Below are 15,953 nucleotides of genomic sequence, written 5' to 3'. Positions count from 1 at the left end.
AAAAGCAAATCAACACAACTTACAAGTCTTTAGTTTAAAAATTATGTGTTATATTACATATACTTCTACAACAATATTATTCCTTAGGAAAAAAGAGAAAACTCCTTTTATTTTTTTTTTCCCCAGATGGTTAGGATTTCACTATGGGTATTTACAAGGCATTTTGAGACCTTTTGAATGAAGTGCAATTTTAAAGATGTACAAAGTGTTACTATGAATCTGAAATCAGTTCCCAATGTGCCTCATTTTAATACTAATCCCAGTAGAATCCTGTAATCAAATTCCAGAAAACAGTTTACTCAGCAGGAGTCTGTGCTGAAATGCCTCGTAGAGCTTGGTTTGCATCTTTTCCATTTTATATCCGAATTCATGTGTTCTCATGTTAACACAATATTTATTCATAAGCAGGGAAAAAGTGAGTATGAAGTACAGCTAGTTTTGAATGGTCTTCCCATCACAAAAGATCTGAAAGACTTATAGATCTGAAAACATCTAGCGGATTTGACATGAAGATAAAACTCAAGCTAGATAGGAAAATAGGTTTCTACTTTCCTTAAAAAATAAGATATGAAGCTTACTGAGAAAATTAATTTATTTCTACTGGACACAAGCTGTCCTCCAAGCTGGTAACTGTAAAAACAAAGTGTTTTTTTTTTTTTTTTTTTTTTTCTTCTGGTAGTAGAACTTGTGTCACTGTTTGACAGTTATTTTCAAAGTCCCGAATAAGATGAAACGGGTTCTTTAAAACCCTGTGAAAACGTCGGACCTTGATTCCCTCTGTCAGTGGTTCCAAAACACTGATGACAAGGGAAACTTTGGCAAGTGGTCCTCAGCCTATTTCAGTCCATGAATTTGACTGCTCTTCTATTCTGTGTAATTTTGGTAGTGGCCTCTGAGGAGGCTTGAGGACAAGAAGTGGTGAGCCTGCCGAGCTTCTGGAAGCCGCAGCCCCTTGTGTCTTTTTTGTTTTCCAAATACCTGAAGCTGGATGTGTGCTTTTTAGTTAGAGACAGCTATGAAAACCCCATAAAGCACAGCATTCTCAGCAAACGCCCCGGTCAGCCGGGAAGAGTACTGACTTACCTCCACGGCTGAGCAGTACCCAGCGTGCATGACTCAGACGAAATGCAAGACAAAAGGATCTGTCATGCACCAGCGCCGTGGTCTTATTTTGAAGAGTGCAATCGCCCATAAAATCCGGTTATTTTTAAAATAACGCATTTAGAAAGGACCAGAAGTCTCAGCGACAGCTGGCATGTAAATAAGCTTCTGAGTCCAGGGCTTTCTCGGGTACCCAATGTCAGGGATGCGGGACACCCCCGCCTCCGCGGCTTTCGCCCTGGCGGGCCGCTGCCACCAGCCCCGCTCCCCTTCCGAGACTGCCTCGCAGAGCACGGACAGACGGGGAAGGGGGGCACGCCCGTGCTTCCCCCTCCCCCGGCGGCGCCTCCCGGCCCGGCTCCCGCCGCCGCACGGCCGGAGCGAGCCGCGCCGCGCCCAGCTCTCGGGGCCGGGCCGCGCAGGGCGGGGGCGCCGCTGCTCCGGCCCCGAAGGAAGGCGGCCGGGGGCGGGCAGGGCGGCCGCCGGCGGGGCGGGGTCTGTGCCGGGGCAGGCGGGCGAGAGGCGCGGCGCGGAGTCCCGTTAGAAGCGGCGCGGAGAGCCCCAGCAGCGCAGGAGGACCGAGTTGTCGTGCCCAGTCCGCCGGAAAGATGCCGAAAACGGTGAGCGCCCCGCGGCCGCCAGGGAGTCGCGGCTCCCCCGCCCCGAGCTCCCCCAGGGGCCTGGCGGCGGCAGGGGATGGCGGAGCGCGGCTGCCCGCCCGACGGAGAGCCGGAATGCCTTCCCTTCCCTTCCCTTCCCGCCCGCGCCCTGCCCAGGCGGGGCCGCCCCAGCGCAGCGGCGGCGGGGGCCGGGGGGCTCTGGCGGAGCCGGCGGCAGCCGCGGGGCGGCCGCGACCCCCGGAGGGAGGGAGGAAGAGAGGAGGAGGAAGGGAGGGAGGGAAGGAGGGACGCGGCAGGGATGCGGCGGGCGGGGGGGAGCGGAGCGGAGCCGCCCGCCCCTCCATCTTGTGCTCCCCTCCCCTCCGGCCGCTTCCCGGCCCGTCGCGGCATCTCCGCGCCCCCCGCAGCCCGGGCGGGCCGGGGGCAGGGCGGCCGGGGCCGGAGGACCCCACGGCGGCGACCGCACCGCGGCTGCCTGAGTAACGGCGCGTCGGGCAGCTCCCTCTGGCCGCTGCTCTCCTCCCTAACATGTCTGAATAAAGAGGTGCCTTCCTCCTCCCCCCTGCCTCGCCCGTGTCTTCCGCAGTCTGCACGCGGGCGTGCTGCTCGAGTACGTGTGCTCCGAGCTCGGCGAGTCGGAGCACACGAGAGCGTGGTGGGGAGCTAATTAAATCTATGGCTACCTCTCGTGTGCTTTGTAGAGAGACGTTTAGGGTTTTCACAACTTCTAATTAGTCAGTTTGAGTTGTTAGGGAGCCTTGTCCCAGCTTGACTTGAAGTATTTCTTGGCTAGAGAGAGATTGGTGCTTTAGAAAGTCTGTTCAAGTCTGTACTTGACTCTCCCTCTCACAGCAGTAGTTCAGTGACTAATAAGGAGCTTTTTTTTTTTTTTCTTTTCCAACTTAATTTCTCTGGTTGGAGTAAAAGAATGGGTCCTCGCCCTTCATTGATAACACAGGAAGGAGCAGGCTGGAAGGCTCTGGATATTTCCTCGCTAGGAAATATCCATCTGAAATGGCCTAAGCACTTCTAATAAACTTATTTGGGGGGGAATAGGGAAAGAACCAAACAAAAAAACCACACCCTTATACAAGTGGAAGTTGAAATGGAATCCACCCTCAATTTTTTTAGGTAGTTTAATTTTATCCCTTTAGATACTAGGTGCCTGTTTGAATGACTTTTGAATGTTGTCTTTTTTTTTGAATGTGTTTGAATTCTTTTCCTGCTGTCTTAAAAGCAGTCTGAGACAATGTATCTGACAAAAAAATCTGGGATTATTGTAAGTTTTTTTTTAATTGTAAACATCATCTTAAAGGATACCAAACTCAATCACTTAAAGGTTGAGAAGACAATATTTTCTAAAGATTTTGAAAACTGCTTTTTCAAACAGCAACCGTTAGTGAAGAGTCACTGAACTTGTCGCCTTTTTTTCAGAAGTAAGATCAACAGAAGTGGCCCAGGTTAGGGAACTCTTGTGTAAAATGTGGTTGAGATGTTTTAGCCAGAGGAGAGTTTACAATCGTGGAGTGACTTCTTTTAGTATGAATCAGCCAAAAAGTTTTGAATGTGTTGCAGAGAGGCTCATGAGGCAGGATTCCCTGCTAACAGGCTGAATCAAAGTGCTCTGCCACTGCATGACAAGGTACTCTTAGCCTTTGAATCTGGAGACACACCCTAGGCCAGATTCATTTTCACAATCTGCTGCTTTCTGGCTGTGATGGAGCAGTTCTGCTTTCAAGAGCTTTTAAAAACTGGAACAAATAAAGACATTCAGGTACTTTGCTGTATGCTGCAGATTCTGCAGAAGCAGTTCACGTGTTTGTGCCTGTTGAGGTAGAGAGTGGCTGTTATATCAGCCACTTTGGTTTCCTGCCCCATCTGCCCTAATTGCAGACCCAACTGAAATAATATTTTAAACATCATTTTTTGAGCTGTGGTTTGCAGGAACAGGAAATGCTGGCATAACTGTGTAATCAGTTCTTCATGTGAAAGAAACATGGCTGCTAGTGTGCTAGCTTTAGATTTGTTTAATAGCTACTTAATTAACAAAACAGTAAAATGCAAGTGAGTCTCCTTGATCGAGGTCAAATGTGGGTGAAACCTGAGCAGTTAGATGTAGCTATATGTAGGCTTCATCACAAAAATAAATCCATTGTGAAGAAGACAGATGGAGGAAATGTTCCAGGGAACAACTCTGGCTGGGCAGGAAAAACACTTGTGTCTAAAGTGTTTGGTAGCTTTTATCATTCATCTCACCAAGCTTACAGAACATGCTGCTGCAGCTGCTGTGTGGCTTGAGCAGCAAAACCTGTTGAGTTCTGAGTCCCTACTCTTTGTTAAGCTAGGCTAAATGTTAACACATGTAGCTAGAGATTGCCTCTTTGTTACGTGAGATTTGTTTGGTGGCACTATGCTTTAGTGCACTATTAATAGGAATTCAAGATTAACTTTGGTAACCTTTGAACTAGTGGCACATGGTTTTGCTGTTGTGAAGTGTAATGTCTGCACAGTCAGAGTGGGTTTGGTTGTTGGAGACCTTGTAGACTATAGGAAGTCCATCCCAGATTAGCCTGCTTATCCTGCCATGCTCTCCACAGGAAGGCTTCGTTGTTTTATCTTGAGTGCTCTTACAGTAAGGCAACCAACTCCTGTTTGTAACTTTTTTATTCTGAAAAACTTGCAGGATGTAAACAGTTAAAGTGCACATGAAAGAGGACATATAATCCCCACACACAATTTGTATTGCAAAGGGGTAGAAGCGGTTGGGTGGTAAGATACCTCTTTCAAGCTATTGTCAACTCCAAAACTCCCCTGCTTGTGGGAAGTATGGTCATGAGTAGGCTCTGATCTCATGCTCACTGACTGGTCCTGAGTCATTTTGGGATGGGTGGAGCTGAATGTCACATTCTGTTCCAAATCCTGATAGAAATGAATGAGATGTCATATTGACAGCTGGGCCAAGCCATATTGTTAATCACTTTAATATTACAAAAAAACATTTTAGCTGGAGAGGAGTAGTAGAGGGGAAGGCCACAGTTTTGTACCAGTCGTGTTTGACAACTGGGTGATATTTCAGTGTTTTTTACTATTGGAAAAAGCAGCATTTCTGTATCAGGATTTGTTAAATATTTTGTCTGTGAACATACTGGCTTAGTGGCTATATGAATGGATATGTCACTGAGAACTTGAAATGTGAGCATCTGCCTTGTATAAAGTGTGTATTCAACTCTTAAAACTGTCCTATCACTAGTAATTGAACAATTCAGTATTAGGTAATGTAGTCCTCGCTCACTGTAGGGAAATGGGTTTAATCAGAGCTTGAATATTACAAACAGCTTCAAACTGAGGTAGTGAAGTTTGGCCTCCTTACCTTATTAGCAGAACTAAGTGTTTCTCTAGATGCTGAGAACATAAGTCTCCAGGTTTCTAGGGCAGAGTATTACTGCAGAAAAAAGTCATCTTGGACAAGCACAAAAGAACAGTGAGATTTGTGGATTTCAGCTCTGTTATGCTAGCTCAGACTTTTAAAATTTCTTCATTACTGCTGCCTTTTTCCTCTATTTTCTAAAATTCATTGCAGTGGTGGCCATTAAGGCCTTCAAGGACACTGTAGTGAAAATTGATGGTCCTAATTCCCCATCGGAATCCAAAGGTCCCTGAAGCGTATCTCCCTCTATTCTTTGGAATGGTATGGGTCTAGTTAGAAGGATGGTAACAGATTATGGATCAAGTATGAGGAGAACCCTCTGGGTAGTTAGTTTCCTGAGGTGTGGTATCTTGCTACTAAACATAGCAAGATGACAATTGTAAACAGAGCACTATGTTTGGGTAATGCCTTTTTTTTTTTTTTTTCCCTTGTGGAATTTGCTAGAGCTCTTGAAAGCTGGAAGGACAGCGGTGGACAGTGATGCAAACCATGACTTTTAATGGATGGATGCTGTACTTCTGGTGCCCAGGATTTGAATCTTGTTGTGCTATGAAATATGACTACACTAGTATAGGAGCTATGTTCCTATGCTAGGAACAGTTCAGGTGTCTTCTCTCTTACCCAAGGGTTGGTCTTCAGATGTTGTATTTCCCTCTCTCTGTCCCTCAGTATAACCTGAGAAACTTGCCACCACTGATCAAAATTAGGTAGGGTTTGGTCTGGCACTAGTGCTAGCTTGTTGGGTGAACTTAATCCCTTGTATCTTTCTTCTAACACTATTGCATGCATTGAATTGCAGTAAAAAAGTGTGATTGAGAGCTCCAAAAGACCTTGCTTTACACAAAAGCCAGTGTTGCCCCTGTTGGTGAATTTCAGATAAGTTTGTACAATGGGAGCAACAGTAATTTACAAAGCATGCTGAGAGTGCTCTGAAACCAGGTAAACTACCAATTTGGAGTACAATGAATTACCTGTAGTAAAATACCTGTTGTGGGGTGTAAGAAAGCAGGAAAGAAAATTACACCCCAGCTTGTATTGTATTAATCATTTTGGTTCCTAGATTATGCAAGAATAGCAAGCTTTTACTTCTTGTGCAGATGAAGCAGTTAACACTAACAATGAGCAAAAGCTTCTGTTTAGTACTTCCAAGCCTTCTATGCTGAAGTTAAACAGGGGGTTTATAGAATAAAAATAAACTATATTCACTCTGTAAATGCATAACTGTAAAATTCTACTCCCCCCCTCTTACAGAAAGCCCTGAACCTAACTGGTAGTGCGCTGCAGAAGGCATCAGTTACAATTCTTTTAAACTGTAGTGAGCAAGAACTGGTCTGAGTACCTGATATGAATTGGTAGTCATGATCCAGTTTGTAAAACTAACATTACAGATTATTAGGGTTAAGAGTGCTTATGGTACCGGAGTTTCCATAGGACTGAATGTTAGTTGAGTCCTTTTTTCATTTTTGACCTCCTAATTTCTTACATGAGGCAAATGAGCAAGAAGAAGGTTGGTGAGGTGCATATAATAAAAGCAGCCTAAGGAAAGCTTTAGATCTACTACTTCTGCTGTAAGAATCCTGTGGGGGAAAATAGGGCCTAATATCAGGGGGCTGGTCATCACTTCTAGCATATACCCTGTCCCCTTAGCATTTGCAGGCACTACCTTTTTTGGACCTGCAAGGGGTTGCAACACTTTCCTTTGGGTGACTGCCTCATCTGATTAATCACCCCTGAATGTTAATCACAATTCTTGCTTTTCTCAAGGGGATACTTCATAAGATGTCTTAATATGGACTCATTTTTTGACAGGAAATGGCATCGCTGCCTCTAGAGGAAACTTGTTTCAGTTGTTTTATGTATAATGGCTGGTGTGAACTTCTCTTTGTGCTCACTGAAGTCTCTAGGTAGCTATATGAAAGACAGCTGGCAAACCGAAACTGAATGCTTCAAATACCTTCTGCATTTGCTTCTTGTGAAGCTGGGGTGAGGGGGGAACAGGACCCTTCTTGAGTTGCTGGGCTCTCCATGTCCTTTCTGATCAACTGACACTTCACTGAGAAACTTGTCTGGAAGAGGTAGCTCTGGCCCTGCTCCAGGTTATAAAGGAAACTGACTAAAAGCTTCCTCTAACTACGTCATCTCCTGGACTCTTTCCTGGCTTGGTACAGCTCAAACAGCCTTATTTGGCTGACTTGTTTTTCTGCCTCTGCACAGCAAGAGGGCCTCCCTGAATTTGCACAATAAAACTGTTATCTGTGCTTAATCATTGTTCTGAGGACTGCAGTGGGATCTGCTTCAAAAAGGGTTCCAAGATCTCAGCTTTAACTCCTGATCCCCCCCCCCAGGTGTCTTGTTTGTCTGCCTGCTAGATGATGATACTAGAAATCAACGTCATCCTGTGAGGAGCTTCCCTGCTGTTGTAGACATATTGCTGGAAAAGAGGAAATCCCTCCCTGCCTGGGAATAATCCAGGGCAATTAACTGATGTAAATGAAGAGCAGTAGTATGCAGCCAGTTAATTGCTTTCTTTTCCCTGGGGGTGTTTGAGAATGGCAGGAGTTTGTGTAGTGCAGGCAATATTACTGCATCAAAGAATTTTATTTTATTTTTTATCCCAACTGAAACATCTAAAGCAGACTGAAGTCTAGATTCATGGAAAGCTACTCCTGGGTGAACCTCTTCATAACAACACCTATAGCTGTGTCTAGGTGGAGCATTCAAGTGTTCTGGAAGTTGTGGGCATAAAACCCATCCTTCTGACTCCAACAATTAATGCTGACTCTTACTGTAACACGTAATAGATTGTGCAGCAGATACTTGGCAGTGGTGTAGGAAGAAAAACAGTTGCTGGCGGCCTTGGTGGTTATAAAACCGTAGGATCAACTGCAACTGTTTAGAGGTTTCAAATCTGAAAATGCAGAGATTTGGGCCTTACATTTGCCTGAGGCAATTACGGCTGTAGCAACCATGGATGCAAGGGCAAGCGATCTAGTGTTGCTTCTCTCCTGTGCATCTGTGAAATGATATCTTCTGTAAATCTGTGATCCGATCCTCCTGTGGAGTAGTGGGGCCGTCAGATATTCCTGGTCTATGTATAGCAGCTTTTTGAACCTGGGGAGAAACTACTCTGAAGTGTTTTTTAGTGATGTGATTTGAGCAATTTTTTTTTCCTTGTTTGTTTTGATATCTCTGAAGCTGTAGTCCTGAGGAACCAATTTTCAAAAAGATAAATTTAGGGTTGAGGAATGATGTTTTGTTCTCATCCCATTCCCAGGCTAAAAAAAAATACGAGTATTTGGCCATACTAGTTTCTCTCCCTTTTGCCGTTGTTGGTTGACTAATAGCTACAGACAAAAGTGCAGATGTGCTGCAAAAGGAGGAATGAATGAAAAAATACTGAAGCTGATCAGCTCTGTGGAGAGGTGTGATTAGGCAAGAATTGGATGGTGGTCTGGGAGGGAAGAGACAGTCTCCTTTCTCTGCCAGCAGCAATTCCGCGTAAGGAATTTCCGAGTGAAGGAAATCTCTGAGAAGATCAGGAAAGGGACAACTAGTGAAGTAGTGAAGCATAATGGCGCAGTATGCTTGGTCTGGACTGATCTATGCTCTCTCTTGTAAGCTTATAGCACTGCTGATCAGTAAGTTTGCTGCTTAGAGAGACTACTTAAAAGGACACTTACTTCAATAGTGTATTGGAGTGTGAATACTACAAAATCACAATTTTTTTTGGAGATTTAAGTCAGTGTCAGAAAATCTTGCATACAGCATATTGGAGAACTGCAGTTCTGCTATTGTGTGCATTCCTGTGTTCTCCAGGTATTTTCTTTTAAAGGCAAAACTGATGTCTTCCTGCAGCCATGAGCCATTCTTGTCTGTCTGTATATCACTGACTTACCCTTTTATTGTTAGTAAGCCCTTATGATTCACAGCCTTCTTTTTCTCTGGATTTAAGGTGGGGAAGTGACTAAGCAGAGAAAAAATCTGCCATTACAGTCCAATCAATCATTTAGTCGCACCATTTAATAAATGTACTTGGTTTTATGTAACAGTCTAATAAAGCACAAAATTATAGGCCAAATCTCCTTGCTGTGGCTTTTAAACTGTACTGAACTTGGCTCTCCAGTATTAATTCTGCACTTTTTTACAGTGCAAAAACTGAGCTGACACCCAAATTATTAGGGTGAAGTGTCAGGTCCCTCGGCAAACACGCATACCAGTATTTTTTTTCCCCTATGGAGTTGTGGCTTTTTGTTCATAATGTGTCTAAGAATAATGAAGTGGAATTTTTTTACCCTCTGAATATGCTATTCTGGAATAGTGGATAAAAAAAATCTGATTCTGTTTCCTCAATATACTATGTGCCTTTTCAGGCTGGATGGACAAGAGGCTTCTGGTTGTACTTTTTTCTCTATTAAAATTCAGAACTTGTAGTTTCAAGATGGTTATCATCCCCAGGACTTGCAGGATGGTGGCAAATGGTTCTGGAGGTACCATCTAAAGAAGTAAGGCAGTTCTACTGCCAATGTATACAAGTCACTCTACAAAAAAATAGTGATACATAATCAACACAATATGTTATAATTCACTGTCTTCTTATATGAGAACAATTCTGTTAGTCCTTTTGGTATGACAACTCCCTCAATCAATAAGCCTATTTTAGTGAATGGTTTTTATGTGAATTGTTTTTTATGCAAGTAAGCAAGAGGTGTATATTTGTCATGGTGGCTGGACTGTAAAATATTCTTTCCTGGGATGACAGGCTTTCCTTGTTACTGCAGTGTTAGTGCTTTGCTCAGAAAAAACAAGCAAGGACCCTCTCTTCCTGTATTTGGTGCTCAAGAAATCTAGAAGTGTCTAGTGTCTCCTGAAGTAAAAAAAGTTGTTGGTTTTTTTTTTTTTTTTTTTGTATGAAACACTAAAATGAACCCAAACCGATGAGATTTTGACCCAGCCCCTGCAAACCTGAAAGCAGTAAGTTCTAACATTAAGTTGCTGAAGACTTGTGATTTTCTTGCAACAGTATATCATTAAAAGAAGAGTAAGTGTTGCCAGCTACAAAAAATCAGTGGATACTGATGGGCACAATGTATACCTAGGAAGTTGTGGTGATAGATGTGTATGGAGAAGTGAGTTGAAGCTCATAAAAAAAGTCTTTTGCTTTATCTTGTTTCTGTAGTTCATTGCTAACATCTCAAGATGAGAAACTACTGCAAGCTGCAAAGTATTACACTTTGTTTAAATACTTCTTTGCACACCTAATAGAATAGAGATTTATTTCAAATGTGGGTGCATTTCACCATCATCAGCAGTAAGAACGTTTCCGTGTAGTGTCTGTCCTGAATCTCTCTGTCAAAAGACAGAAGGAATGAAAGGACTTTAAGCAAATATCAGAGCGATCGGCTGAAGATGAGAGGCAGTACTGAACAATACTTGCTTCAGCATCATACACAGGAAATATGATGCTATATTAGTATTTGTTCTGACAAATGCTGAATGATCAAGTAAAAATCTGACAGATGTCTGGATTGCTTCTCTTTTGCTGCTTCAGTTCTGACATCCAGTATATAAGTTTTGTTGATTTCTCTGTACTTCATTCACCTCTGTGCAAAGCCTCTTCTACCAGCAGGGACCAAATGCAGATGAAGTGACCAGCTACTTCTCTCATGGCTAAGCTTTGATGAAAGTGTCTTTCATTCATAAAATTATCATGTAAAAAAAGGCTGTTTTGTGGGTGCTTCTTGGATAGAACCCTTCAAATTTGCATGAAGCATTTTGAGTTTAGGATTCATTGCAATCATAATTTGCTTCTCAGTAAGCCTATTCTCTCCCTCTTGGTGAGGGGAGGAGGAGGCAGGTGTCACATGACTTTCTTTTTGTATTTTGCTATTATATGCTGCATTACTCTGTACTTTCAAGGTTTTCCTCATCTCTCTGCAAATGACTATGTCCAAACACCTTGGTCTCAGGAAAGTCTGGTGTAAAGGACTTTTTCAGTGAAATGCTGTTATAGTATTCTAATGGCAGCTTTAGTGTGGCAGTGTTAGGAAGGATTTGAAAATAATTTCAGTCTGAAGGGGTTCAGAAAATCTTGTAAAACAAGCAATTTTGTTGGTCTGCCATTCCATTAGAGGAGGAAGGGTTATTAGATGCGTTCATGTGGATCTATCTGTTTTCATGACAAGTCTGAGCAAGAGTAGTAGTTAGCAAGCAGCTTTACTGTTTCCAGTGTTCTGAAGATGTGCAGTTTGGTGTGAGGTGTCTGCATGCAGGAATCTTGAAGGAGCTCCAGGCTTTGATCAGAGTTGAAGTACTGCCTGTAAATCCTTGCTGCTGTTCCTTGGCTTATGGGGGGTGGGGTAGGAATTGAAAATATAAGAAAACCAACCCTATACTGCAGGTCTGAATAAAGAGCTAAGTTCACAGAATCACAGAATTTCTAGGTTGGAAGAGACCTCAAGATCATCGAGTCCAACCTCTACCTAACGCTAACAATCCCCACTAAAGCATATCCCTAAGTTCTCAAGTTGAACTCTGAATGTCCCTTGCAGAAGGTGCTCTGGAGGCTCCTTGCCTTAGGTTAGTCTAGTTAGTTCTACTGCTTACTTTCATAAGTTATACTTGCATGAATGGTGATGGGAGCTGTGCTCAGTGTTTGGCTATTTTTCTTCCTACTGTATCTGTTTGACTGTGGAGATGGTGCACATTATCTCTGTTTGCTGAGGAGATTTGAAAGACCTGGATGTTGAAACTGTAAATCATATGAGGAAACTGCTTCTGCTCACTTGATACAAGAAGTCAGTTTCCAACATGAGCATTGTAATGACTTATGTTATTACAGGGTAGCTCTGCAGCAACTTCTGCGGTCTTTTAGAATTATTAAAAGTTAAGCCAAGAGAGATCTTTCGAAGAAATCTGGTCCCACCCAATGCTCAGAGCAAGGCTGATTTCAAGGTTGGATCACTTTCTAAATTGGATTGGATTGTTCAGGTTCTTGAGCTGTTTGAATTGAGATGATACTTCTTTGACTTGTTCACAAGCATAGCTAGGAAAGTACTTGGATTTGCAAAATATTCTGTAGGTGACTGGAGGTTCTTAACCTTGTCTTCAGGAGTGCAAAGGCGTGGAGACAGTAAAGGAGCTAGTCATGTATAATGACAAAAATGTATCAAAAGTAACCCCTTTTAAAGGAAATACATAGTATAAGCCCAGTTACTATTAAGTATAGCTAGTTTATCTGTTCTGTTTGCTGGTACAGTTGATCCATGTGATGTATCTGGTCATGTTCAGGCAGTAATCTAAAAACACTTTCCCGCAGGAAGGTAGGGTAGGCCAGGAGATCACATTAAACTGTCAGAACCCTGAGCAGGATAGCTTCTTAACATTGTTTATAGGATTGTTTCAGGAGATGCACCTCTGTAGCAAACTGGGAATAGTTTGTCTCAGTAGCAGTTCACTGGGAGTCTAAAGCTTTATTATTAAGTTGTAATTCAGTTTCTCTATAAAACTGTAGAGACAACTAGACTTTATTAAAAGTTTACCAGATACAAATACTATTCAGGTAACTGTAACATTTTTTTTTAAAATAGGCTTTGCTAAAACACCCTGAAACATTAAAGATGAAAATACTCTGGAGAGGAAGGGGTAGTTAAGTACTTTCTTACATTAAGAACTTTTTTTTTTTTTTTCCTGCTGTTTAGTCAGGCTATCTGTGAAATGCAACATGATGCAGAATGCTATTTGTTGGTCTAAATGATGCCCTCTGCTACAGCTGTTCTTTGACTGTGGTTTCATAATGGCATCCTGTGGTGTGTGCCCAATCTATAAAATGTCGACTATCATTTGCATGTGAATCTGCATGTAGTAAAGGTGGTGTGTGATGAACTTAAAAGGAAGACATATTGTTAACAAATCTTACTTGACCATTTGGTTTGCAAGGCATTTAGCTGTGTCTTCATGTATGTATCTAATACAAAGTGATACCTGATACTTGATGTCATGCATTCTTTTCAAATAATTCAGTTTTAAGCAATGCATTTCAAGATCGTGTAAGTATGAACTCCTTGATCTGGTTTATTAAAGGCTGCAATTAACTTGATTTCCTGTTTAAGAGATTTGATGGTTTGTTGCCACTGAAGAGTTTTGCTCACATCTCTGTGGTCCTGCCTTACATTGGCTCTGATAGTTCAACTCAACAGTGAATCAGTTCCGACTTGCTAGCACAACAGAAAGCTGGGTTAATGGCAAGTTTGCATGTGGCTTGATTAGGGGGTAAATCTTGGCAAGGGGTTGTGTGAGAACCTGAGTCACTACAAAGGATCATAGAATCATCTGTGTTGGAAAAGACCTTCAGGATAATAGAGTCCAACCATCAACCTGTCCTTCCAAGTCCTGTCAATAAACCATGTTCCTCGGTGCCATGTTCACACGTCTCTTAAATGCCTTCAGGGATGGGGACTTTACCATGTCCCTAGGCAGCCCATTCCAATGCTTGCCCACCCTCTCTGTGAAGAAGTTCTTCCTAATATCCAATCTAGACTTCCCCTGGTGTAAGTTGAGACCATTTCCTCATGTCTTATCGCTTGTGCCCTCCTCACTGCGACCTCCTTTCAGGTTGTTGTAGAGAGGGATGAGGTCTACCCTCAGGTTCTTCTCCACACTAAACAACCCCAGTTCTTTTGGTTTCTCCTCATAAGTCTTGTTTTCTAGTCCCTTTACCAGCTTTATTGTTCTTCTCTGCAATAAAACAGGATAAAATAGGATTGCCTGGGGGTGAGGAACAAGAAGCGATTGTCTTCTCCAATTGTACCCAAAGAGAGTCATCTTACACTTCCACCTTCCTGTCATCTGTGCTAATAGCAGTGTCTCTGTCAGTATAGTGAATGGGACCAAGGAAATGATCTTGCTGGAAAAAATAACATAAGTTATTCTCAGCCTGATTTACTCTTTGATCCTGCTTGTTGTGTAGTCATGGTAGTGCTAATACTGGTCCAAAGAAGGCAGTGGGAGTGTGCAACATGGTGACAGGCCTTTTAGGATGATTTGTGGTGGTGGGACCACACCCAGAGTGTGTTGGCACTGCTCTCTCCAGGCTGCTGCCAGCAGCTCTACACCCACTCGAGAGTCTTCTGGGACACTGGGCTCTCTCTATCCTGGTGCTGTAGCTACTCTGCTCTATATTAGGAAAACTCAAGTGTTTGAACTAGACAGAGCTTAAAATAACAAAAGGTACTTCAGTAATCACAAGCTGGTCTTTTATAAACTATGTACAGTCCCAACAGAACTATTTAAAACCGAAAATAGGTTGGTGGAGAGGGAAGTGAATGTGGGTGGGGAAACTTACACTTAAAAAGTAGTGTAAAACTGAGCTGTTCCAGGGAAATCCTGTATTTTAGGGAACCATGACCTAAATAGATGTGAAAAGGCAGTGAGCCTACATGAGACCCTGTACTAAAAGGAAGTTACAGGATTTGTCTAGCACACTGGATATGATAAAACTGATAATCACAGGATGATGAAACAGCTTTACCTCACATTTGACTCTGCCTGCAGTTAAATTTGGAGGGATAGCTCATAGTCTGGGCAGTCAGATCCCACAGTAAGGCTGTGTTCTAGCTCCTAGAAATCTGGCTATTGTTCAGATATTCAGTGAGCTCTGTGAGCTGGCCAAGAACTTGAAATGCCACACCCAGGCATTGCCTTGGATGTCTGAAAAAGGCAGCCCCTGTGTGCAGCTGCCCTTCTTGTTATCAGTGAGCCTAAGTGCTGGATGACTCTTGGTTGAAGAACAGAGAAGCATGTGAAACAGTTAAGCACATTTCTGACTTGTTCATACACACATGAGAATCCTTTTGGAAGGATGAGCTCAGTCACAGCAGTGATCTCTGTGCTGTCTCCCCATGGAAAAGTCTCTTGAATGATAAGTGGAGCTTCTGAGCATGGCTTTTTTTTTTTTTTTTTTTTTTTTTTTTTTTACTGCCCTAAATTCCAAGTTACTGCTAAAACAGTTCTTAACCACAGGTGAATTTGAAGACCTTTACATAGGGAGTGACTTGTTTAGTCTATTAGCTCATGAACCTAAAGTACTTATGGTACATGTGATTCCTTTATACAGATCACGCTTGTACTGTTATCATTCTGTCTTGATCTTGTTTTGAGTTATTTCTAGCTGAAAGCTGCTTGTAATTTTGGCAGGTATCCACTGGATGCTAGGTTTGGAAAGCTTATTGGCTGTTTGGAAATGCATCTTGACCACTAGGCTTGTCTGTTTTAAACACTTGCACTGTCTTTGCAGCTGCTAAATGATACTGGGAAATCCCCTGCTGGAAGGGAAGAACTAGACTTAAGCAAGTTTAGGGGGGAACAAGCTGCTAAGTCTTCTTAGAAAATCTGATATGCTTCCATGGTGGTGGGGGTGGGGTAATGGAACTGTTTTGTGAGTTAAGTTACTGCAGTAACAGACAGGGCCATAACACTAGTGTATGGCATAGATTTTACTCCAGTGGTGGTGAGGGAGCGAAATACTTGTTTGTAACCTGTGATTAGGATTGTCTAGGGGGTGCATGCAATAGCTGTGAGGAATGTCACACATACCACTGCTGGCATTTCAAACATGCCCACTGCCCTGCTGACTGCCATTAAATTGAAGAGCTTTAAGGAGGGATGTGGTTAAGCTCAGACATGTGAAGCACAACTGCCAACCCCACTATTACGGTACAAAGGCTAAAACAGGCATATACGGTTTCTCCAGAGAACAGCACCTTCTAACATGCACAAAGCAAATGAGTGTTAAAACAAACCACCACCAC

At 42.9% G+C, this 15,953-nt stretch overlaps 1 protein-coding gene across 1 annotated transcript in view; it reads left to right on the top strand.

The window, feature by feature from the left end:
* Positions 1 to 1,596: 1,596 nt before the first annotated feature.
* The window catches only part of MSN (moesin), a 44,640-nt gene continuing 30,283 nt past the window's right edge, over positions 1,597 to 15,953 (top strand). The window contains exon 1 of the mRNA XM_032196065.1: positions 1,597 to 1,721. Within this exon, the coding sequence (XP_032051956.1) occupies positions 1,710 to 1,721 (12 nt within the window). The 5' untranslated portion in view covers positions 1,597 to 1,709. The remainder of the gene's footprint in view (positions 1,722 to 15,953) is intronic.

The sequence above is a fragment of the Aythya fuligula genome, chromosome 13 (assembly GCF_009819795.1).
Source record: "Aythya fuligula isolate bAytFul2 chromosome 13, bAytFul2.pri, whole genome shotgun sequence".
In the NCBI taxonomy this organism is placed as follows: Eukaryota; Metazoa; Chordata; class Aves; order Anseriformes; family Anatidae; genus Aythya; species Aythya fuligula.
This window is presented reverse-complemented; position numbering and strand designations above follow the sequence as displayed.